General features: G+C 45.1%; 1 protein-coding gene across 1 annotated transcript; it reads right to left on the minus strand.

Annotated features, from left to right (window-relative positions):
- Positions 1–9,591: 9,591 nt before the first annotated feature.
- LOC133381068 (zinc finger protein RFP-like) lies at positions 9,592–25,844 on the minus strand. The gene is made up of 8 exons (XM_061619527.1): positions 25,768–25,844; positions 20,781–21,240; positions 16,793–16,888; positions 15,557–15,787; positions 14,987–15,009; positions 12,982–13,100; positions 12,067–12,099; positions 9,592–10,175 (listed from the first exon to the last, which is right to left on the minus strand). Exons 2-8 carry the CDS (start codon positions 21,195–21,197, stop codon positions 9,646–9,648), a joined length of 1,449 nt encoding a protein of 482 aa, XP_061475511.1. The 5' UTR covers positions 21,198–21,240; positions 25,768–25,844; the 3' UTR covers positions 9,592–9,645.
- Between the last annotated feature and the right edge of the window lie 627 nt (positions 25,845–26,471).

A 26,471-nucleotide genomic window follows, 5' to 3' on the forward strand; every position in this document is an offset into this window, starting at 1 on the left:
TCTCCTTCCCTCCTCCTCCCTGTCCCTTCCACAGGTCAGATTCACCTCCTCCTTCCTCCCTTATCTTTTGTCCCTCCTCTCCCCTTCCTTTGCCCCTCTCCTTCCAATACCGTCTTCCCCCCTCCTTCTGCTCCCCTCCCCCCTTTCACCTTCTCTCTCCTCTCCCCTTCCCCTCCTCCTCCCCCATCGTCAGTTTTACCTATCCTAACCATGATTGCATGGGAGTAAATCCCATTAAACTCAATAAGCATGCAAATAATCAGACCTGCCTTTCGCCTCCTTACCCTCTCCTCCCCCTTCCTCCTCCACTCCCCTCTTTCTTCTTCCTACTCCCCTGTTCATTCCAGCCCTCCCTCCCTCCCTCCCCCCTGGTGAGTTTTACCTATCCGAAGCATGGTTCCACGGTAGTAAATCCCACTGAACTCAATAAACATACAACTGATCAAACCTGCCCTTCTCCTCCCCTCCCTCTCCTGCATGCTCCCATCCCCCTCCTCCCCTCTGCCCTTCCTCCCCTCTCTCCCTCCTCCTCCCCCGTGGTCAAGTTCACCTATCCTAAGCATGATTGTAAAGGAATAAATCCCACTGAACTCAAACTTGCAGTTTAAGAATGTACCTATAGCCCACAGATATTTCTATCAAACTTTATAAAGCAGGATAATTGAGCAGCTATAATGAATGCACCAGGCGAGCAGGAGACCTGACCTCCTCTCTGAGATATTGTACTGCCCTACAAATTTGTCAAAATGGAAACACAATTTGGGTTGATCTTTCACAGTCCAATCCACTTGCTGTGTAGCTTGGAAGAATTTGATAACATGTGCCTCTGAGCACATGGTGAGTGGTGGCAACACCTGCAATCAGCCCAAATAATAGAAACAATACATGTGGTGTGCTGATCTTGTTTTAGCAGGGAGAAAGCAACAATATTAAGATACAGTTGATATGTTCAGATAGTCACTTTAAATATGTTTGATTTACTTTGCAATTTTAGTGAAGTTTCCTACAATACATCATTTTGCTTCTGTTTCTGTGAATATGTGAAGCACAGCAACACCTTGCAAAATATACACTAAAAAACTCCAAAAACAATTCTGGAATAATAGCACTCACTATTCTACAGAATAGTCTCCAGTGGATATCCGGAGTGTCTCAGTTTGCACAAGATAAAACAGTGGGAAGTGAAATATATTCTAGCAAATTTCTAGGTGTGCTCTATGTTAAACAAAAGGTTCTAGATTAGATTCTCTGTAGAAACAACAGTAAGACAGGAAAGAAGCAAAGAAAGAATACCAACAAACACACAAAAATGTATTTTTCCATCTTTGGAGATGGCAGGTGTTGCCACCACTCCCCATATGCTCAGAGGCACGTTACCAAATTCTTCCAAGCTACACAGGAAGTGGATTGGACTGTGAAAGACCAACCCAAATTGTTTTTCCATTTTGACAAATTTGTAGGGCAGTACAATATCTCAGAGAGGAGGTCAGGTCTCCTGCTCGCCTGGTGCATTCACTATAGTTGCCCAATTTCCCTGCTTTTAAAGTTTGATAGAAATATCTGTGGGCTATAGGTACATTCTTAAACCGCAAGGTTTTTTTGCCTACTAGTGAATTAAGCTTATAGGCCTTGGATTTTCAGGATACCTTCTGTGTACTTTTGGTTTTAAATTGCGATACATTTGCCAGTCCATATGGTAGCAGGTCTTTGGGAGAAGGTACATATTTTTGTTAGAAGATCAGCAATGTCATCTTTGGGTTGTTTTAAGATTTCTCAGGTAGATGCCATCTGGACCTCAGATGATTTGTGAACACTGAAGGAAAATATCCCACTTGCCCCATCTCTCTTCATAGTGTAAGTGGAGGGCAGATGATGTCCATGCCTTGCCTGGGAACGTTTATGAGGAAGGCAATTGTTTTCTTCTTCCAGGGACTGGTGACCTTTGAGGAGGTGTTCTTGCATTTCACCGAGGAGGAATGGGTTCAATGAGATCCAGACCAGAGAGCTCTGTGCAAGGAGGTCATCCGGGAGATTAACAAGACGGCAACCTCTCTGGACAAGGATTCTTTTGCCCTTTATCAATAGCTATGGAAGGTATGAATTCCTCTTGGTGGTGTTGCCAGTGAGATCATTAGAACGGTACTGGTAGACTTACCCTGGACATAAGAAGACAACAAGAGACCTGCGGGATGAAACCAAAGGCTCGGGGAGTCCAGGATTCTGTTTTCACAGTGGCCAACCAGGTGCCCACGGGGAGCCCACAAGCAGAACATGAGTACAACAGCACTCTTCCCACTCATTTTCCCCATACTGCCTCTGATAATGGTAGACATCTTAGCAAAAGGATGTATCTGCCATGAGTTATTTATCTTGATTCTCTTTTTTGTGGTCAGGCAGGTCTCTTGTTGAGATGTGGGTGGCGGGAACTAAGGACACAAAACTAAGGTCTGTAGACCCAGGAGTAGCTGGCAAGGGGGGGAGGGGCAAGGCAGGAGGTAGTTTGGGGCTGTGTGGGCACACCAGGAGGAGTACTGGATTGGCTCCACCAGTGTGCCCACAGAGGCCTGACTTCCCCATCGCCTTGCCCCTCTCCCTTACAGTAAGTAGGTGGCAACGATGTCACAGCCAGGAAGCCTGATGGCCGGTACCCCCCCCCCCAGTTGGCCACTTCTGGGTAGGCCAATAGATTTTCACTGTTTAAGGCAGATTCATGTTTATATGTATTTTGCTTGAAAAAGGACATGTAAATTTGAAACACCTCATCTCCTGGCTAGAAAGAGATGGAGAAGACCTCTTTGTCCTGGGTTTTGCAGAGGGGGAGAGACATACTCAGATGTGTGATTGGACTCCTCTGTGTTCAGGAATTGAGAATCAATGGTAGAGCATGAATTGTTCCTCCTGCAGCATTGTCTAGCACAGGGGTTTATTATTTATTTATTATTTTATTTATATCCCGCCCCTCCCAGCAGGAGCCTGGGTTCTCCAATTTTCTATCCCCAGGGCACACTTGGGAACCCTGAAAATTACTGAAGCCCACCCATCAGAAAGTGGTGGTGCAGGGGCAGAGCCAGTCACAAAATGGTGTGAGAAGGAAGTAAAATATAGCATACGCAGCTGGCAATTAGTGACATTTTCTACCAATACATTTTTGAAAATTGCTGTTTTCTTTGAAATAGGATTTACCTTGGGTAAGGAGTTCCATAGCTTAGCTGATGTAAGGAACAGAACATTGTTACAAGTGCCACATAGTATTTGTTCCGCACTTTTAAGATACCGTTCTTTCAGTGTAGTGGCACCTCCTCTTTGGAACTCCCTGCCTATTGACATCAGGCGGGCACATTTGCTCCATTCTTTTCGGAGCCCGCTTAAAACTTTTTTGTTTAGGCAAGCCTATCCAGACACATAGATATTGATATGTTTTAATCTTCAGTTTGCTGCTGTCTTGTTTTTAAAAGGTTTATCATTATTTGCTTTTAACTGTTTTACTGCTCATTTTGTTTGTAAACGGCTTAGGTTTTTTTTTTAACAATCATGCGGTATATAGATTTTGTTAAACAAGTACACTAGCAACCCTTCTCCACCACCACCCTGACCCCTGTTCAACTCTTAGGCCCTTCTTTGTCTGTGTGTTCCCGTATCCTGTTATTCAGCCAGTCAGGGTCCCTAACCAAAACTAAAAAAATCCTGAAAGCTAGTCAGCCAAGGTCACAGAAATCCTCATGCAGCACAACCTGACCTGGGGGCTGCAGTTAGTGCAGAATGCTGTGGCACGATTGCTGACATGAGTGCAACCCTATCAGCACATAATATCTGCTCTGAAATCTGTACTTGTTGCCAATTTGCTACCAGGCCAAGTTCAAGGTGTGCTTTCCATGCACTTGTTCTGCCCATGTAAGAAATCAGTCCTTTAGTGTGGTAGCACCTACACTTTGGAACTCTCTGCCTATTTACATTAAGCAAGCACCTTCATTGTCATATTTTCAGCACCTGCTAAAAGCATGTCTTGTTTTAGGCAAGCCTACCCAGGCCTGTAGAAGCTATTATGTTCTTAATCTGTTTTTAACTCATTGTTTGGTTTTATTATTGAATGTTTTAAATACCTATCTTTAACTGTTTTTGCCAATAATTTTATTGTTTTAATTCCTTCTGTAAACTGCTTTAAGATTTTTTTACAATAAAGCGGTATATAAATGTTGTAAATAAAATACATAAATACATTTCAGAGTCACAGTGGCTGTTGGGTCTTTTTCCTCTTTTAGGAACAAAGGAATTGACCTTATACAGGCCATTTGGTAACTATCTAGCTCAATACTGATGACATGGACTAGCATTGGCTCTCCAAGAATACAAGCAATAGTCTTTTCCAGATTTTGGGCTTTTGCATGCATAGCACATGCCCTACCACTGAGATACAGCCTTCCCCTGTTCAAAAAAGTTTATTTTAAAAGTGTTCTTTTCAATTCACTAATGAATGTACAGCATACCTAGGGCACACATTTGAAGCACATGAATCCCACCACAGAATCATGGGAACTGTAGTTTGTTAAGGGTGGTGGGAACTATAACTGTGAGGGGAAAACTATATTTCCCAGGATTCTCTGGGGGAAGTTGTGCACTTTAAATGCAAGTTGGATGTGCTTTAAATGTATTGTGTGGATCTACTTCATAAACTTTGTCTGCATGTAGATTATTTTAATTAATTTTTAAAATGGAAATCAGCTACAAAGTTTACTGGGTGACCATGGGCTACTCACCATCTCTCAGCCTAATCTGCCCCTCAGAGTGAAAACAATAGAGAGGGACCATAACCACCCCAAGGAATATGGACACAATGTAAATAATAATGTACAACCATCGTGTGAATTCAGATATTTATCTGGACATAGTATGCAGAAATATTTATATAAGCATGACTGTCTAAAGATGTCTATTATTTACACAACCTATAAAGATACAGTATTTATAGTGCAACCCTATGCATGTTTACTCAGATGCAAGTCCCAATGGATTCAATAGGGCTTATTCAAACAGGGAAGCGTGCACAGGACTGGAACCTCAAGTGATAAGGAACTTCACTCACCCAACCCAAAATTCAGAATCATGCCACTTTAAGCGGTTTTGCAACTGTTTTATACTTGTTTTATGGTTATTGGATTTTAAAGGGATTTATTTCTTCTTGTGAGCTACCTTGGTTTCCAGTTGGCCCTACCTCACAGAGTTGTTGGAAAGACTCCACGCACACACTCACACTCAAAACAAGTTGATCATTGCAGAACATTTCTTTTTTAAAATAAAATCAGTATTTCCTATAAAATAAAAGCAGTGATACCTGTGTAAGCCCTGCCTAATTGCTTTAAAAATAGGATTGGAGAGGTAGAGAAAGATGTACAACACAAACACAATTCTTTGCTATGGTCACTCAAAAGTCCCATTGTTGTGCCCCAGGCGCAAGAGGAGTTAAATCAGGGAGAGGAGTCAGATGAAGACGAGATCCCTTGGAATGTTGAAACAAGGGGGAGCACTGCCAGTCTGCAGACTTCCTCGGCCAGCCCTCCCATTGAGGCAGACTCCGCACCGCCTGCGAGCTCCCTGCCTAAGTCGTTGGGAAGCGACCCCTCGCACATGCCAACCTCACCTCCTCAGGAATTCCCGCCTGACACTTCAAACGCTTCCCCGCCAACCAGCTTCCCACTCCCTGAAGTCAAGCCATCACCTAGTGAAGCCTGGTTGTCAGATGGGCCGTCGGAGGCTCGCCCTCCCTCACCCAGCGCAAGACGGTGTGAGAAGAGGGATTTTCAGAGGGTGGAACTTCAGAGGAGCTGTCATTTACAGGCAAAGACCATCCCTACTTAAGCAGGTGCCCACCCAGACTCTAGTGCTGAGTCAGCTCTCCCCACATGCTGCAGAGACTGTTTAGGTAGCTTAGCTAGGGAAAGTAGTGAGTCAGAGTAAACAGGTTTATGAAGAGCACTGCTTTGGATGTAACCATCACCCTAATAAAACAAGAATTAAACCAAGCCTCACCTCCGTCTCATGTCTCGGGCTCTGGGCAGGAAACCAATGCATTTACAGCATAGTCCTAACTATGTCTACTCAAAAGTAACTCCTATTGAATTCAGTGGGGTTTACTCCCAGTATGGGGGATTCGTATTGCAGCTTTACTCCCAGAAAAGCGAGTATACGATTAAAGCACTCATATTGGGAAGGTTTTCAAAGCTGCCTATGAATTAGACAAATAAACTGCCCTCTTCGACGTCCCAGGAAAATTTAAACTTGTTTGACTCCTCATAATTAGAAAAGTATAGCACATTGTAATCATAAACTCTCCCTTTAGGATGCACACCTTAACGTGGTGAGGGGGTTTGAGAGTGTTGAAGAAGCTGAGAGCAATGCTGTCAGGAGTCTAGACCAAGAGGCTAGACTCCTAGCAGGGGCACCCAAGGCGGAATGGTCAAAGCTGAGACACCAGACTAAGATGCATCCAAATTCAGAGAAAGGCAATGGTAAACCACCTCTGAATATCTCTATCCATGAAAACACTATGAACAGAGTATCCAAAAAGCAACATGAGATAGTGCTGGAAGATGAGACCCCCAGGTCAGAAGGCACTCATCGACCTACTGGGGAAGAACAAAGGACAAGTACGAGTAGCGCTGTGACTAATGACTCAGCTGGGTCAAAGCCAAAAGGAAGCCCAGAGGCTGATGCGCACAGATGCAAAAGGAGAGTCCGGAGTCAGGGCCGGCCCCAGGCATGCCGGGGCCCTTGGGCACCAGCTTACTCTGGGCCCTGGCACGCAAGTGTGCATGTGTGCATGCCCAGGGCCAGCCCCAGACACACTGGAGCCCTTGGGCACAAGCCTGCCTCAGGCCCCAGCGCTCCCCTTCTGCAATTCACGCATGGCAAGAGCTTTAGGACTCCGCCATTCCCAGAGCTTGGAAAAGTTACTTTTTTTAAACTACAACTCCCATCAGCCCCAGCCAGCATGGCCACTGGATTGGGCTGATGGGAGTTGTAGTTCAAAAAAGTAACTTTTCCAAGCTCTGGCATTCCCTTGCTTAACTTACCTTGCTCTGTAGTTGTGCACACAGCAGTGCCCTTAAGAAAGATGACAGCTGAGGTTTCCCTAAGGAGCTGAAGCCTCTGCCACCATCTTGGTTTATGGCAAGGATGCGAGCATGCAGCACGCATGTGTGCCATCAGAAAAGATGGCGGCAGAGACTTCAGCCCCTTAGGAAAACCTCAGCCGCCATCTTTCTTAAGGGCACTGCTGCATGCTCAACAGCAGAACAAGGTAAGTTAAGCAAGGGAATGGTGAAGCCCCGAAGCTTTCTCCATGCGATCCGTGGTAGCGATCCTGCCATGAATCGCAGAAGGGGAGCAGAGGGGCCCCTCAGGGGCTCCTGTAGCCTCAGGGGCCCTCGGGCCAGTGCCCCACCTAGCCGCCCCTTGGAACCTGCCCTGTCCGGAGTTGTACGATGCACACAATAGGAACATGGAATGTGAGAAGCATGAACCAGTGAAAGTGAGAAATTGTCAAGCAAGAAATGGAACGTATCAACATTATAGTACTTGGCGTGAGTGAATTAAAATGGACTGGAATGGGACATTTTCAATCAGGCAACTACAAAATACTTTATGCAGGAAATGAGAAATCAAGAAAAAATGGGGTTGCTTTAATAGTGAGAAGTGATGTAGCAAGAGCAATTAGGAGCTACAACGCAAGGTCTGAGCGAGTGATATCAATGAGATTAAATGGAAAAACTATCAACACAACCATCATCCAAGTCTATGCTCCGACAGCAAACACAGAAGAAGAGGAATTGGAGAGATTGTACGCAGAAGTACAGGAAGAAATTGATCACACACCAAAACAAGATGTGCTGATAATCATGGGGGATAGGAATGCAAAAGTAGGGAACAGAGAAGAATTAGGAATTGTGGGGAAATGGGGCCTAGGAGACAGAAATGAAGCAGGAGAAAGACTTATTGAATTCTGTGAAGCCAATAATTTGTTCCTTGCAAGCACATTTTTTGAGCAACCGAAAAGACAACTATACACATGGACATCACCAAATGGTCAATATAGGAATCAAATTGATTATATAATTGGCAACAGAAGATGGAGAAGTTCCATACTTTCTGCAAAAACAAGACCAGCAGACTGCGGTACAAATCATGAACTAGTCATATCGAAAATCAGAGTAAAGCTAAAGAAGAAGAACAAAGCAATCATAATGCCAAAATACAATTTAAATAACATCCCAGAAGAATATAAAGATCAAATAAGGAACAGATTTGAGGCTTTAAACTTAGTTGACAGAGAACCAGAAGAACTATGGAATGAAGTCAGAGACATGATCAGAGAAGAATGCAAAAAGACAATACCTCTAGTTAAAAAGAGAGAAAGACCCCAATGGATGACTGAAGAAACTCTTCAAATGGTTAAAGAGAGAAGGAAAGCAAAAGCAAAAGGAGACAGAAACACAGTCAGGACCCTAAATGCAACAATACAGTGACTAGTATGTAGGGACAAAGAGAACTATTACAATAGTTACTGTATAGAAATAGAAGAGGACAACAAAAAGGGTAGAACAAGAGAAATTACAGGGAAATTTAAACCAAGAGTAGGGATGTTGAATAATCAACAGAGGAACACACTGACTGACCGAGATGAAATAAAAGGAAGATGGAAGCAATACACTGAAGAACTCTACAAAAGAGATGCCAGGATGACAGATTCATTCACAGAGGAACTGTATGATGAAGAACCAGAAATTTTAGAATGTGAGGTGAAAGCTGCTCTTAAAATGCTTGGAAGAAACAAATCACCAGGAATAGATGGCATACCAATAGAGTTGTTACAAGCTACTGAGACTGAATCTGTTCAAATTTTGACAAAAATCTGTCAAGAAATATGGAAAACTAAACAGATTGGAAGCTTTTAGTCTCTTCGGTGTTGTCTGGAGAGCAGAGCCTGAGGATGGACTACAAACTGGGCAGGTAAGCTCACCCCTCCTATTAACCACACCCAAAGGCCAGTACATTTGTGGGCCATCATTTAGCACTGGAGTCCCCAATGAGGCACCCATGCACACCACAACACCCTCAGGCACTCCCTTCAGTGCCCACTCAGGGCACCTGCCACCCATTTTTAGTTTACTAATGTTTTTGGTTGGGGCAGGCATTGCCTGTATATTGAGAGGATGTTGAGTGTCTCTTTTCTTTTTGGGAGGTGGTCTAGGCATTTTGCCTATTGTTATAACCATCACTAATTGTTCTTTTGTACAATGGGTAATTTGTGATGTAATTTGTTTTAAATTGTTCTTAATGTTTTTGGACCTTAGGGTGAAGGATGGGTAATACATTAAAACAATAATAATGCCAATAAATTTATTATTATTACTATTATTATTATTATTTATTCCAAATGTGTTCCTGGGCCCAAAAGATTGGTCACCTCTTATTTAGCCTTAAGCCCCCAGGCCAAGAGGCAAGCCAAGCAAGTATACAACAACAAAATCGGAGGCATTCTGGAGCTTGCTGTAGCGTATTTAATGGTATCTATACATAGACACACAAACAAGCCTTTGATTAAAGTTTAATTTTCCATAATTTCTGTTGTTTTCTGGAGGGGTAGCCATGTTAGCCCGCTACAGGAGAGAGCGCCAGTGAGGCTTCCTTCCCCAGCCAAAAGAAGGGGAGAAGGGTCTCTCCAGAGAATGAGGCTTTTGCAAAGACAAGTAGTTGGTTTCCTGTATCAGCATCAAAAAAGGCCACTCGTTGCCCTGCATAGTTCACAGTCACTCCAATCCTCTTCAGCTCCACAGTCATGCAAAGACAAGAACGAGGGCGGTCAAGAGGCCTGTACCGACCTTTCCACTTCCCCATAGCCCAGATCCCTTCCTCAGGAGTAAAGCTGAACTTGCCCTTTCTCTTCAGAGACTTCCTGGCAACCCCCACACCCCATTCTCCTTCCTTCCCCACAACTACTTCCCAGCTGTGTCTGCCTGCTGTAAACCCCTCACCGTCACACCCCAGAACCACAGTAAGTTGGTCAAATCTCTGAGGATTCTCAGGCAGTTCTTGACTTGTATCTTCCCATCTCACACTCCGGCGATTCTCAGACAGGATGAGTTGGGGATGAGCGGTGTCCGGATCCAGAGTTATATTTGCTGTTGGAGTTGGAACAGGGGAGAAACAAAGGAAGAGAAGTGGAATCAGCTAGAAGAATGACAGACAGACATCCTGAGCTTCAAAACATCCCAGGAAACATCTTCCCCACCCCTAAAATCAGCAGAGTTTCCATGCGCTACATTCAGGATGGGGATGCCCCTCTTTCTTTCAGACTTTGCCCACATTTGGAGAATTCTGGTGGCAGGTTAGTCAAGAACAGAAAATACCAGATTCAGGTTTTTCTTTAAAATATTTAAATCCTGCTGTTCCTGCTATTCAAGATAGGAGAGAGACCCATAAAAACATGTTTGTGCTTCTCTAATTAAGAAAGTTGGAGGGAAATGGGACGCAGGAGAGAACAGAATATATGCCCCCTCACCACCTCTTGTGTGCATTGGACATTTATATCTTCCAGGTAAAATATGGGTGGCTCACTGCTCACTTCAGTTGAGCAGGCACCAGAGCAGGCCCTATGTATGGTTTGGATTGGAATGGCATCAGTGCAGCAGACCTATATGGCAGTGCTAATTCAATCGGGGGCATTGACTGGCATTAACGTTTATGTTAAAGAACCTTCACAGTATGATTTTCTTGCTCCTTGCCCATTGACAATGCCAAAGTATACTGAAGGCTCTTTGGCCTATTCTTCTCAATGCAACAGGGGTGATTTTCAAGCATTTTTCCTACCCTCAAAATGTATGTACATATTGTTGTTGTTGTTGTTGTTAATAATAATAATAATTTGACACTTACTCAGGGGACTGGAAACAAAGCCCTATGAGGAGAAACGGAAAGAACTGGGCATGTTTAGCCTGGAGAAGGGAAGACTGAGGGGAGATATGATAGCACTCTTCAAGTACTTGAAAGGTTGCCACACAGAGGAGGGCTGGGATCTCTTCTCGATCATCCCAGAGTGCAGGACACAGAATAATGGGCTCAAGTTGCAGGAAGCCAGATTTCTACTGAACATCAGGAAAAACTTCCTGTTAGAGCCATACGACAATGGAACCAATTACCTAGAGAGGTAGGGGGCTCTCTGACATTCAAGAGGCAGCTGGACAGCCATCTGTCAGGAATGCTTTGATTTGGATTCCTGCATTGAGCAGGGGGTTGGACTTGATGGCCTTATAGGCCCCTTCCAACTCTACTATTCTATGATTCTACTACAAAAAACGTTTGTCTCAAAGTGACTTACAATTTTTAAAAGTGTCTGACATAACATTTCAAATACATCAGATTACAAAAACATTAACTGAAAGTGCTCACCCAACAATAAAGTTAAAAGGACACATCCTACCCCACCCTCATAAAAGATAAACAATTAGGAGCAAAATGCCTGGAATGAGTTAAGGCCTGCCAATATTATTTATGCTGGATAAGATTGATTTCAATATCCTGTTGTTGTTGTTGTCATGTGCCTTCAAGTCAATTATGACTTATGGCGACCTTATTTATTCTGGGTCAGATGGATGATTTAAAGATACATACAGTAGGGCCCCACTTATCGGCGCTTCGCTTACCGGTGTTCCGCTAATGCGGCGGCTTTCATTCCCCGTTTAAAGCCAATTTTGCACTTTTGCAGCATTTTCGCGCAACGCACCCCATTATACTCAATGGGGTTCCTCTTTACGGTGATTTCTGCTTCACGGCGGGGGTCCAGAATGGAACCTGCCATATAAGCGGGGCCCGCCTGTACATGGATAAATGCTGTAGTGTAGTGAATACCCAACAAGTGGCTGTCCAGCTGCCTCTTGAAGGCCTCCAGTGTCAGAGAGCCCACCACCTCCCTGGGTCATTGGTTCCATTGTCGTACAGCTCTAACAGTTAGGAAGTTTTTCTATAAAACCCCTTCATGGTAATTCGGTTCTCCATCAGACCCCTCAAGCTTACCTTTTTGCTGTGGGAGTTCAGATACTAGAGTGTCTGTGGAAGGGAAGGGAAGGGAAGAAAGATTAAGCACCACACCATCATGCTTTCTAGCACTTTTCATAAGAGCATAAGCAGAATCCTGCTGGATCAGGCCAGTGGCCCATCTAGTCCAGCATCCTGTTCTCACAGTGGCCAATCAGATGCCCCAAAGTGCAGCCCACAAGCAGGACCTGAGCACAAGAGCACTCTCCCTCCTGCAGTTTCTAGCAACTGGTACTCAGAAGCATATCACCGATGACTATGGAGGCAAAGCATAGCCATCGTAGCTAGTAGCCATTGATAGCTTTATCTTCCATGAATTTGTCTAATCCTCTTATGAAGCCATTCGTAACACAAAAAAATAATCAGTGGGTATAATTAATGGATGGGGCAGAAGTAGCCCTGCAGTGGTGAAGAGCAGCTTCCTGGGGGGAGGGGGTGGCATTTGGGTGTGGGCAAGCATTTGGGTTTTCCTGCAGAAACACCCTAGTGTGCCCATGGAAAGCTCTATAGACATACTTCTCCTGCCAGTGATGTTTTAGTTGGTCCCCAAACTGAGCATTCAGGAGGCAGCCTTGACCCACAAATGGGGAACCACCACTGAAAAGGCCCTGTCATGGGTCCCTGCCAACTGGATACCCCTCAGTGGCAGCAACACCACTGGCCTCTCCTGCCGATAGTAGGACCCCAGATGGTACCAGACTGGGGCAGGTTGTCCTAGAAAATTACATTCCCAGCACAGATTCCTGGTGCCGTTTTGCCCACAGAGTGAATTAAAATTGCTTACTGAGCTTAAAATTGCCTTCTCTACTGACCTTCAAATTTTTGTGGACCTCCTAGATCTTGAGCCCACATCTGAACCAATTCAACACACAGCACAAAGTCTTCCTTTGTTACCTTTGAATTGCCGTATGACGCCTTCCATAAAGGGATTTATGTCACAGAATTCTGAGACCCTCCATTTCAGTGCAGCAGAAAAAACCACGGGCATCCCAAACATTGCTCTCTCCTTATACCTGGAGAGAGGAAGACTATTAACTCACTATATGTCCAACCTAGAATTCCCAAGGGAAGCAAAAAGGAGAAAGGGGAGACGCAGAAAAGCCTCAAGACAGACAGGTACAGAAAGGGCCAGAGCTGCACTGGCCCCCTATTCAATGTAGGTGCTAGCCTACTGGGCCAAATAATATTTTTATTTATTTATGTATATAATGCTTAATTGCAAAGCAGTTTACAAGTATAAAACCAATTTGAAAAAATGCAAACACACATAGTTAAAATGTAGAATAAAAATAGTTTCATCAAAACATTACAATAAAAATTTACAATAAAACAAACCCTTTAGAACACCACAACAATTAAAAGAGTTAAAACAACATTTAAAACTGGAGGTTCAAGTCGGGAGTTGAGGAGAATGCTTGTCTAAACAGGTGTGTCTTCAAGAGCTAGCAGAATACAAATACTTAAATTTCAGTAGGGAAAATATTCTACAACGCTGGTGTTACCAGTGAAAAAGCCCACCGCTGCGTTATGACAAGTTGATAATCATCAGGCCAGAGGAAAACTAGCCATTTGTTGAGAAAGTGACTCTTATTTTGTGGGAACAGACAAGGTTCCAAGACTTTGGATCCCTCAAACTGTTTGTTCCTTGAATGTAGTGTGGCTTTCTTTGACAAATTATTAGGATGATCCCTCTCACCCACCCTGGCATTAAAATTCATGAATACTGCCTGCTTTACAAGCCAGTGCAGGACAGACTAATTACTGCAAAGTAAAGATGAGAGGAAGCTAGTAAAGCACAGTGGGGAGGACAGCCTGGCTGTGAGTTCAGAGTCTGTGAGTTCAAATCCCAGCTCGTGTCTCCTGGGTGTCAAGGGCCAGCTAAAGATCACCCCCACAGTGAATGGCTCAAGGGTTATGTGCCCTGCCACCTGTGCAGCCGTGGGCAAGCTGCATAATCCCAAGGTGCCCAGTTGCCCCCAGCTGGCAGTTGCGGACAAGGAAGGGGCTGGCTTATGCAGCTGTGGCAAGCTGAGCAGGCCCTGCTGGGGAGGATTAGCCTCAAAGGAAGGCAATAGTAAACCTTCTCTGAATACCTCTTACCATGAAAACCCTATGAATACAACCAAAAAAAGGACTGAAGGCATATAACAACAGCAAAAATGGATGGGGGGGGGAGGAACTCAAAAGGAACTTCCCCAAACTGCTTGTAAATGCATGTAACGCTTTAAGAGCAGGAGACATTGACTTGAAGGTGCAACAAAACAGGCAGCCAGTATAAAGAACAGCAAATAGGAAAAGGTGTTAGTAACAGAAATGGAGGGCATATGACCCATGCAGTAGAATTAATAGAGGTCAAAGGTTCAAGGTGAGAAGTATATTGAAATAAGCAATGTGTGAAATTCAGGATAGGAAAAAACTAGAAGAGTTCTAAGAATTGTTGGAAACCACAACAAGATTTAAGAGAAATGAATCTGAGCATAAAGATGAATGGGAAAACTACCCACAAACTACAGATGGAGGAAGGACAAAAAAAATCACTGTTCAAATAAAGAATAAAAATTGTTAGACAGAACACCTAAGACATTCTTCCTTAGATATATCACCGTTTGGGGGAGACCTACCAGGTGGAAATAGAAAAAAAGCAAAGGAAGTCAGATTCTCTCAAGGAATAAAATGGAGGAATAGAAATATACAAACTCTTTTAACGGAGGGGGGGGCTGGGCTTTGGAGTGAATATAGGACAGGTTTCAATATTGAAAGAGTGGTCCTCTTTTCGTCTGGAAAGCTGGAGGTCTCAGGGACCTGCACTCTCCCCCCAGCAGCACCCTGGGTCTTAGATGCTACCCATATCATCCCCAGCATTGTGAAAACTAAAGGAAAATGGGAGGGATCCACTTACCTGTCCAAAGTGCTTTTAAGATCCTGCAGGAAAAGAAGAGGGGGGGAAAGGAACTCAGTGCCTGCCACTAGTCATGCTGTTAAGACCCCCTCAAGCCCTGAAGGATGATGTATAACAGCCCAATGAAAATAATATAAACTCAGATGTTAAAGTAGCTGCTTTAAAAGAAGCCCTTAATTAACAAAAGTCCAAGTACTGGAGACATGCAAAAAAGAAGCCCTGATGGATCAGACCAAGCATTCACCTAATCCAGCCTCCAGTTGGCAACAGCACCTCTGGGAACTTCATAAACGGCAGGAAGGCATCACTGCCCATTTGGAAGCCAGTAAGAGACAAATTATTAGCAAAGAGCTGAAAATGACATCCAATTCCATCAATGTGAAATAATAGGAATCTCTAGTCTGCATGAAGGTGCATATACCCTTCTAGTCCCCTTGGATGATTCTGCAAATAACATCTGACTAGAGGCTTCATAAAATGGGCAGAGTTGCTTCCTGTATGATGACAGAGGCACAGAGAGGTTTGGAGTCAGCCTTGCCTTGCAGAGGAACCTGAGTTACTCATGCCTACCTCCAGGATTGCACAAGCTGGCTGTTGAAGCTTCTCCTCCAACTCCTGGACAATATTTTTAAGAGAGGAGAGTTCCCTGGAGATCCTGGCCAGGTGCTCGTCCCTTTTCCTTGCAATCTCATTCTCCACCCCTTCCATTTCCTTCAGCAGAAGCTGTTCTTGTTCTTTCAAAAACCGATGTAGTCGGCCAAACTCATCCATTATCTTTTGCTTCTTTGATTTTGTTTCCTTCTGCAACAAGCAGGTGGAAAGAGAAGAAAAGTGGGCCAATAGTTAGGAACAAAGTCACCCTTTCGAGCACCAAGATGCAGGTTCTGAAACCTCCTATGGAAGGAACTTCTAAGTTTTCACAGATATCACATCCACTTTCATAAAGGAAGAACTTCCTAAAGACTTGAACAGAGGACTGTCACTCTGCTTTCAGCAGATAGAGACACACTTTATCATTCACACTTCTCTATAGCAATGCTGCTATTACAGACTCTGCCTTATTCGCTCAGTCCTTGCTATAAAAGTCCAGGTACGCAGGCAAGCTTGAACACACCCACCCCATGTATTCTTATGTCCTTAAAAAATCATAGCTATGGGTTGCTCTCTTAACCTGTTACTATATTTCTGAGGCAAACTCTGCTGCCACCATTTATTAGTGTTTCAAAGCTTTGTTTATATTTTGCCAACCCTGCATTCTTTGTGATAACTGGCCAAGAACCAGGCATGTTTTTAAACCAAACAGATTTACTTAACAGAAGATATGAATAAACAAGAATACTTTTAACTCATTTCTCAGATGTGTTTCTTTGAAGACTCTTGTTCTTCAAAGTACACTCATTAAGTTCCTCAAATACTAGAGTACAGTCCTGCCCGTCTACCCCTCTCTACCTCCCTTCCAACCCACTCCCAGTTTCAAGCCCTATCTGTCACTTACTCAAATATAAAACAACCATCCCCATTCTCTCATCCGCACAGCATTCACCCACACTCCATCTCACCCGCTTTACTAACACTTACCATATATATTCTAATACCAACCTCTACTGTAAATATCATGAGAGAGAGAGAGATACATTAAGCATCACAAGGACCACCCTCCCAATCAAACCAGGCTTCCCCAAGTAATTAAGACACCCTCAAGAGCAGAGTTGCTTCATGGCTTCTCACTCTTCTGTATTTAATATTATTTTCCCCAAAAATATTAGTTTCTGTACTTGTTTGCATCTGAGCAACAGTGACACTTACACACAGGTGTTGCCATTCATTTTCTGTGTCTGCCTTATACGCCAGGATTTTTGCTCTATCCTCCTTCAGATTCTCCAGCCATCTGCAGATCTCGCTCTGAAAAGAAAGCAAAAGTTCCCGTTTGGTCCTGGTTAGAGGTTTCCTGTACATAGCTATCAAAATTTTCATAGAGACAGAGAGAAATAGGAAAGCAAGAACACAACTGAAGTATCCTGGTGGTAGCGTTCAATGCTCAAGCCCGGGACACAAACGTCTTCATCCAGTGGCCAACACAGGCAGCAACCACTGAGTCTGTCCACAGGGACAAGCGGTCCACTAGGGCAAGCGGGGCACTGCCCCACCAACTTCAGTCTGCCCTCAGGCAGCCTTACCTGCCTGCCATCTTACTTACCAGCAGTGAGTGGGCTGCCTCTGCCTGTCATTGGCTCTGGCTCACCTACTGCTGGTCTCCCGGCCTTCCGCCCCACCAGTCCCAATGGGCACCAGCCAACACTGCGCAGGGGCATAGCTTCAGACTTTAGGGTGGGGAGGAAAAGAACAAAAATATTTCTGGGTGGGTGAGAATATCTGCAAGTTTTTATGGCTTCAAGGTTTTTACCCACCCACCCCAAAAAAGGCCTTTATACAGAAATATTTTTAGTTCAACTTTAATCTCTGGCTGTCGTCTATATTTTATTACTGGTCAGAGTGGCCGACTATGATTAGGAAGATCCAGGTTTATATTCCAAGTCGGCGATGAAACTCACTGGGTGACCTTCAGCCGTTTGCTGCCTCTCAATGTCACCAGGCTTTTTCTGAGGGGAAAATGGAGAGGGGAGAAATAGCTATGTCACTTGAGCTCCATGGAAGAAAATCAGGATGCAGAAGCAGCAATGCAGCCATTTGAAGAACCTCCAGGCTGGATTACTGTAATGTGCTCTATGTGGGGCTACCCTTGAGTTGCAGCTGGTGCAAAATGCAGCGGTGAGACTGCTCACTGGGGCAAGGTATTGCCAACATGTCACCCTGCTGCTGAAAGAATTGCACTGGCTACCTATTAGCTGCCGGGCTAAGTTCAAGGTTCTGGTTTTGGTGTACAAAGCCCTGTACAGCTTGGGACCAGGATACCTAGTCTTATCCCTTGTATGCCCAGTTGATCACTGTGCTCTGCAGCTGAAGGCCTCCTGCAGATATCATCTTATCAGGAGGTCCGTTCCGCACAACATAGCAAACGGACCTTTAGTGTAGTGGCACCTACCCTGTGGAATTCCCTCCCCTTAAATATTAAACAGGCACCATCTCTGTTATCTTTCTGGCGCCTACTGAAGACCTTCCTCTTTCAACAAGCCTTTTAGGTAGAGCCCTTATCCCAATCTCCATCTGTGCTGAAATTCATTTTTACTATGTTTTTAAAGCTTTTTTAAAAAAACTGATATGCAAACGATGTTTGATCCCAATTCCTTCCCGCCTTTCTCTGTGTTCTCTTTCTCTCGAGAGGGGAGCAGACATCTTCTCTTTGTCTCTCCTCTCAACCAGGATGAGGGCGAGTACTGTGACCAGTGCTTGTTGCTCCAGCATAACTAGTTAGCTAGATATAGAACTCTTTCCTATCAAGCATGTACTTCCAGAATAAAGTAGTTGTTTCTTATTTTAAAGCTTAAAGTCTCTGTCTGACTAATTTACAGGGAAGGTAGAATCTTAGCAAAGATTCAAATACACACACATTAAGCTCACTCAATACTCTCCGTTCCGCAGCGCTACGCAACTTTGCTACGCATCTCAATAGAGAGAAATTTCGACATGCCCTTCTTGGCTTATTAAAGCTTGCCAAGGGGGTTTGACCGAGTGGATCCAGAGTACGGTCAACGCATCATTGTGGGAGGGAGTGGTTCCAGCCGCCTTGAAAGAGGCGGTGATCCGACCACTCCTGAAAAAGCCCACTCTGGACTCATTGGTTTGTGACAACTACTGACCAGTCGCAAATACCCCCATTTTAGGGAGGGTGATTGAGAGAGTTGTGGTGCAGCAATTGCAGGTACTCTTGGATGAAACAGATTATCTTGACCCATCCCACTCTGGGATCAGGCCTGGTTATGGGACTGAATCTGCCTTGGTCACCCTGATGGATGACCTTTATTGGGAGAAGGACAGGAGGAGTGAGACCCTGTTATTCTTACTTGATCTCTCAGCGGCTTTTGATACCATTGACCATGGTATCCTTCTGGGCCGACTTGGTGAGATGGGTATTGGAGGCACTGTTTTACAGTGGTTCCAATCCTATCCCCAAGGTCATTCTCAAATAATAGCATTGGGTGACTATCTTTTGGCCCCCTGGCAGTTGTGCTGTGGGGTGCCGCAGGGTACCCTCTTGTCCTCCATGCAGTTTAACATCTATATGAAGCCTTTGGGAGTGGTCATCAGGAGATTTGGGGCAAGGTGTCAGCAGTATGCTGATGATACCCAGCTCTGTTTCTCTGTAACATCTGAATCAGGAGAGGCCTTGCAAGCCCCTGACCGCTGCCTGGACTCGGTGGTGGGCTGGATGAGGGCCAGTAAACTGAGTCTGAATCCTAGCAAGATGGAGGCACTGTGGGTTAGCAATTACTGAGTTCAGATAATTGGTCAATTGACTGCTTTGGATGGAGTTGTACTCCCTCTGAAAGAGCAGGTCCGTGGTCTGGGGTGCTCCTGGATTCATCTTTGTCGCTAGAGGTCCAGGTGACATCAGTGGCTAGGAGTGCCTTTTACCAGCTTTGGCTGGTAAGACAGCTGCGGCCATTTCTGGACCAAGATAGCCAGACCACTTTTGTCCACCCACTGGTAACCTGCAGGCTGGATTACTATAATGCGCTCTATGTGGGGCTACTCTTGAGGTTGGTCCAGAAGTTGCACCTGGTGCAAAATGCAGTGGTAAGACTGCTCACTGGAACAGAGTATCGCCAACATGCCACCCCGCTGCTGAAAGAATTGCACTGGCTGCCCATTTGCTATTGGGCTAAGTTCAAGGTTCTAGTTTTGGTGTACAAAGCCCTATATAGCTTGGGACCAGGTTACCTGAAAGACCATCTTTTCCCTTATATACCGAGTTGATTACTACGCTCTGCAGGTGAGGGCCTCCTGCAGATACCATCTTATCAGGAGGTCCGTTCCGCACAATATAGGAAAAGGACATTTAGTGTGGTGGCACCTACCCTGTGGAATTCCCTCCCCTTAAATATTAGGCAGGTGCCATCTCTGTTATCTTTTCAGCACCTATTGAAGACCTTCTTCCTTCAACAAGCCTTTTAAGTTGAGACCTTATCCCAGTCTGCATCTGTGTTGGAATTGCTTTTTAATATGTTCTTAAACTTTCTTTTTTTAATGTTTTTAATCTTAGAAGATGTTTTCATAGCTTTTTATAAGTAACATTTCTGAAGATGTTTTGTTTTAATGTTTTGTAAAGTTTGTTTTTATGATGTTTTAATGTTTTTAGTGCTTTTATTTGCCACTCTGGGCTCCTTCTGGGAGGGAGGGATATAAATCAAATAATAATAATAATAACAACAACAACAATAAATAATAATAACAATAATAATAATAATAACATTTCCACATAGGCCAAGGTAAGAAGGTGCAGGGAATCAAGCAATCAGGCTCCTAGGGAGAGAGCAGAGCACCTTGGTGGAGCTGCCTTGATTTCTAGAGGCCTAATGAGGCTTCAGCCACTGCAGCACAAAACTACATGAAGAGGTACTAGTAAAGAGACATGAAACACTGAAAGGCACATAAATACAGCAGAGTTTAATATGGTATGAGGTACAGCAAGCTTAATTTCTCCTCAAAGCCAGAGTTTACCCCTCGGATATGTAAAGTGCCATTAGATGAGAGAGCTCCTGAGCATGTGCAGAGTCAATTTCCATCAGACTACATCTTTTGCACCTGGCAGTTAGGGCTAAAGGCTCCCCAGAGGAGAGAATGGTTTGTGGGCAACCTTGAACCTGGGATATCCCTGTCAATAGCTCTTTCTCACCTTGCACACTCGGGCGATTTCCTCCACGGGGACCACCCTGTGACCGCTGTGCTCTTGGGATCTGCCACACTCCCTGCAGAAGGGGGTGTGGTCGTCCTTGCAAAAGAGGTCCAGGGGCTGCTGGTGCCACCGGCACTCTGAGCGTCTTTTCCAAGCCTCTCTCTCTGCAGATGCAACCCACTCGCTGAGTATCTCAACCAGGTTTGAGAGACTCCTGTTTGGCTTGAAGTTCCTTTCAACAGTCCTTCTGCACTCAGGGCACCTGGCATCTGCGCCAGATGCCTCCCAGCATCTCACGATGCATGTTTGGCAGAAGCTGTGCCCGCAGTCGAGCATCACTGGGCTGGCAAAGTAACCGAGGCAGACGGGGCAAGTGGCTTCATACCGGAACCTCTTCCTGGACCTCTCCTCAGCCATGGCCTCAATCCTGATCTGAGACCACTTTCAGAAGCAGCTGCACCTTGTACAGAGAGGGAAGAGGGTTATGATCACAGTGAACTTTAGTCTGAAACAGGGTACTGTAAAAAACAAAAAACCAACACCCTATACACAGCGACCTAGATAATGAATTAAAGGGGAGGTTACAATGCCACTAATTTGTACAAATCTGCTTCATAATTGGCATGAAAGGCTTAGACAGGAGGCGCCATCGTACCTTCCAGTTGGACTGTGCCTCTCTCCATCCTTGACCACTGGTCATGTTGGGTGAAGCTGATGGGAGTTGGAGCCCGACAACATCTGGAGCACCACAGGCTCCCCAATCCTGCTCTTCCATTTGCGATCACCTCTGTAAGGCCTGCTTAGTTCAGGCTTGTGTTGAACAGCTTGCCTGGTAGCCACAGAGCAAGGGAGGGCAGAACACAGCCTTCCAAAATCTACTTGCTTTTTCAAAGTTAGAAATCTGAGCCAGTTATAAAACAGTCTCTCGCCTGGACAGACCTACCCTAAGAATTAAGGAACAGGGTGCCTCTGAGCACCTGCTTGGCCCAGGGATTTGTGATCAGCACCAGAACCAAGCCCGCAAAGCCTTGCATGCAAAAATCCACTCCTAGGTTACCCCCAAACTTTCTTTTTCAGCAACCTCATTTAGGGAGGCAAGTCCTTGCCAATCTGCTGCAAATCCCCCAGAGATCTACCAGTTGATCCTGATCTACCTTCTGCCCACCCTGCCATAGATGGCAAGGAATTCCACACAGGCAAGTGACTGGCTGGCAGATGTGAGAGGGGCCACTGCACCCCTCCTTTGTCACCCCACCTGCTTTCTCTGTTGGTTGCGGAAGAAAGGGCTCCTCTCCTCGATAGCCAGCCTGGCAATGCAGGGGGCTGGTGGAGGAGAGGAGGACTGCTCCTCTGCCAGTTTGGGCAAGACATTCTCCCTTCAGTCACTCCTCTGCCAGTCAGCTTCTTGGAAGGCAATATTTTAACTGCCCTGCTGAGAGCCTGGAGTTCTGTGCTGTGACTGCACAGGATGGCATTTCTTTTTCACTGCAGTCATCCTGGTAAGATTAGTTACAAGCCCTCATGAGACCTCTAAACATTTTGAAAGCTAGGATATTTTATTATTGTTTATTATTTTTATATACCATATTTCAAAGAACTCTCTAAACTGTTTACAAATACAATGAAAATGTGTATTTTAAAGCAACACAGAACAATTAGATAAGTTTCTCTAACAAGAGCATAACCTAAAACACTTGACACATGGGGACAGAATCACCGCTAGCTGACCAAAATCCAGAAATACCTCCGAGGCAACCAGACCCATCCACCAAACAGGGAAGTATGTGTTCAAAGGGAGGAGTAACATTCTTGTTTTGCGGGATATTTAAAAGTTTGGGTTGGCTCTGCCCAACTCATTATGGGATGTCTTACTGTTGGGGCTCAGTTGGGTGAGTGCAACAGGGAGGGATAAAACAATATTTATTTATATTACAGGGGTGTAGTTGCCCAGGGTGTCGGGGTGTGGGTCTTAGTCTCCTTACATTTTTGGGAGAAGGGTCCCAGTGACTCTAGCATCCTGTGAGACAATCACATGAAAGGGGAGTGTGTTAGGCACTGGGAAGAGTCTTCTAACATGCTTCCTTGTCCTTTCCTGCTGATTGGAGCTAACTGGAGTGAAAGGAGATGAGTTAGCCACTGAGAAGACTCTTCTCAGCAGCTAATACTCTTCTCTTTCATGCTTGTTGTTGTTATGGGCCTTCAAGTCGATTACGACTTATGACGACCATATGAATCAGCAACCTCCAATAGCATCTGTCATGAACCACCCTGTTCAGATCTTCTAAGTTCAGGTCTGTGGCGTCCTTTATGGAATCAATCAATCTCTTGTTTGGCCTTCCTCTTTTTCTACTCCCTTCTGTTTTTCCCAGCATTATTGTCTTTTCTAGTGAATCATGTCATCTCATTATGTGTCCAAAGTATTATAACCTCAGTTTCATCATTTTAGCTTCTAGTGATAGTTCTGGTTTAATTTGTTCTAATGCCCAATTATTTGTCTTTTTCGCAGTCCATGGTATGCGCAAATCTCTCCTCCAACACCACATTTCAAAGGAATTGATTTTTCTCTTGTCCGCTTTTCCTTTCATGCTTATTGGCTCCAGTCTGTTGTTGTGGGAGAAAGCATGATGATGATGGACTGCCTTCAAGTCGATTCATGGTAAGCAGTATTCAGAAGGGGTTTACCAACCCAGCAGCAAGAAAGGGGAACGGGGCGTGGCTATGACTAACAGGAAAGGACCCTGCACTTCTGAATTTGCCACTACAATACTGTTTATATAACAAAATGTATATACCGCTTGACTGTAAAAAAGCTCTGAGTGGTTGATCTTAGCCTTAGGCTTTGTCAACCCTCTTGACCTAACAAAGTAAAGCGGGAGGTGCGTTTCCAGGATGCTGGGATTTGCTGTCCACACGGCGTCCTTTCATCACTGCGGGAGGTTGCATCTCATTACCGACAGGATCCCATTATCTGCGGCTGGTTGTTCTGGACGAGGCTAATGGTTTGCCGCTGACCTTGAAGAAGGCCGTGGCTGATCGTGATAGGATTAACTCGGCTTCCAAGCGACGAGGGCCCCCAGTTTCCACGCAGGAAAGAAAGATTAGCGGGGGGCTTGGATTGCTCTCCCCCCACCCTGCCCCCCCCCGAACCAGGAAAGGCAAATCTCAGGATCTCAAGAAACAGCTTGACCAGTTGCTGCGAAGTGGCCCCGATGCCTCCTCCCCCGCGGTAACGGCTGTGGTGGGCAGGGGCCGTGATCAGTGGGTAGAGTTCAGGATGTCGCAGATCCGAGGCCCAGACGCTGGCACCATCTCCAGGACCCCAGCCTAGGGAGCCGCTGAGCTAGACGGACCCTCCGTCTCCATCCAGATGCCCGTAGGACACGGGACGATGCGGTCCGCAGCAGGCACACTTTTTTTAATTGTAAAAAACATCAGCAGGAGGCACCTTCCTAAGATCTCGTCCCATTGAGCTCAGTGGGGCTTACTTCTGTGTAGACATGTATAGGATTGTACAGTAAGAGGCATTTCCTCCTGCATGAATGCCTCTTAAGATTTTGCTTTCAACGTTATTGTCTAAAAACTAAAAGGTTTTTTTTCTACAGTAGTATTTTTCTCATGTGTAAATTTAGGGTTGTAGTCAACAAAGTCCTACTTGGAGTAGACCCACGGAAATTAATGAACCTAAGTTAGTCATGTCCATTGACGTCAATGGGTCTGTTCTTAGTAGGACTGACATTGAATACTACCCTTAATCAATTTGTTGATTACACTAAACTTAATTGACTAAGATTTCTTTAATTGGATGACTAAAAAATAAACAGATCAGAATTTTTACTTTAGAGTTTATCATCGTAGGTCTGAAAGAACAAAACATTTGCAACTTTTCTCCCAGGCATTTTAGCATGTGTTTTCAAATTGCTTTTTAAAAATGTGTTTTTAAATGTGTATATTTATTTTTAATGTTTCTAATTGTTTTAAACCGGCCAGAGAGCTTCGGCTATGGGGCGGTATACAAATGCAATAAATAAATAAATATTGTGAAGAAGAGGCTTCGAACATGGGAACGCAGAAGGCTGCCTTATGCTGAATGGACGCTTCATCTAGCCCAGCATTCTCCACACTGACTGGCAGCTGCTCTCTCCAGCGATACAGGCAGCGTTCGGGGATTGAACCCGGGACCTTCCGCCCATTGCATTGATGACTCGTGCAATGAGTAGCCTGGTGCACATTTTCAAAAGGCCTCCAAGCAAGTGAACGACAAGGTAAAACACCAACAGGTAAAATCAATTTAAAACTGCCCAGAGAGCTACTAGCTAAGGGCGGTTTATAAATGAAATGAAATGAAATAAATAAATAAATAAAAAGAAAAGAGACTTACAAATAGAAAAGTCCTGAAATGCTGGTCTGGCTACAGTAAGAAGCACAAGGCCGTGGCAAGTGTTAAGGAGGACATGGGCGCTGCCGGGACGTTTGGGAACGATGTGTCCACCCACCCACCCGTCCACACTTAACATCCCCTCTCAACACATGAGAAAAGACCGACACGCGTTTATTTACGAGCATGTGGAGACGACATTGGCCTCCTCCCAACCCTCCGTGGTTTTTCTAACTTCGCCTACTGTACTTCCGTAGTCGTTCGTAACAAGCACGAAACCTTCGCTTCAGAGACAAGCTTTCTATAACACGTGCGGTTCGCCCCACCCCCTGCGAATAACGAAAGAGAATGGAAAACTCGAATTGTCTGTATAAATAATCGCCCTTGAAATATGTGACTGGAAATCGTGAGAAAATTGAGGATGGGGAAGAGAGACGGTAAGAACCACCGTCGTGTCACCATCGCAAAAGAAAACTCATTCACACAAACATGTACACGTATCCCGCACGCGATAGGCAAGGAAAGGGCCAGGGGCGCCTACTGAGTATTGAATTAGTGGACTTTTGAGGACACGGGATGATCAGATCGGGCTGCAAACGGCGTTCCCTTTACCTGTAAATCCGGTCAAAGCAGCGATCCTAATCTGTCGGAGGGGAGCGAAGTGAGCGACCTCTTTGATTCAAGCGCGAAGATCTGGAGCAGCTCTGGTCACCGGGAGCAGGAAAGGCAGCAAGAAACGACATCAAAATCCCCGCGTCGAAAAATGCAGCCACTCAGGGGCGGGGCGGCGACTCCGAGCACTCTCCTCCCTCCACGTGGCTCTGTTGATGAACAGGGGGCGCTCTGGTTGTGAATGGAGAGGCTGGGGCGGGGCAACCGGACCACGCTGCAGCCAATCAGCTCTTGGGACGCCCCTCCGCAGAGAGCTCCGGGGCTCAGTATCTGTATGGGGAACTCAGCGGAGAGCTAAAGCAAGAGTCGGATTTCCGATCTTATTCTGAATTAGCCTTATTTCACGAGAGGGGGGGGACGTGTCTACATAATTTATTAATATGTCAGGTCTGTTTGGGTGTGACGGGGCATCAGGGCAAATCTAATCTAACACGAGGATTTGCTATTGGCGCAGCGAATCAAGGCACGTCCCAGCCCTATTTCTAGTCACAAACCCCGAACGAAACATAAGAACGTAAGAAGCGCCCCCCTGGATCGGGCCTGTGGCCCATGTGGCCCAGCATCCTGTTCTGCCAGTGGCTAACACGTGGATACCTCTGGACCTGAGCGAAAAAGCCTCTCCCGTGCTGCGGTTTCCAGCACTG

Source organism: Rhineura floridana, chromosome 3 (genome assembly GCF_030035675.1).
Source record: "Rhineura floridana isolate rRhiFlo1 chromosome 3, rRhiFlo1.hap2, whole genome shotgun sequence".
In the NCBI taxonomy this organism is placed as follows: Eukaryota; Metazoa; Chordata; class Lepidosauria; order Squamata; family Rhineuridae; genus Rhineura; species Rhineura floridana.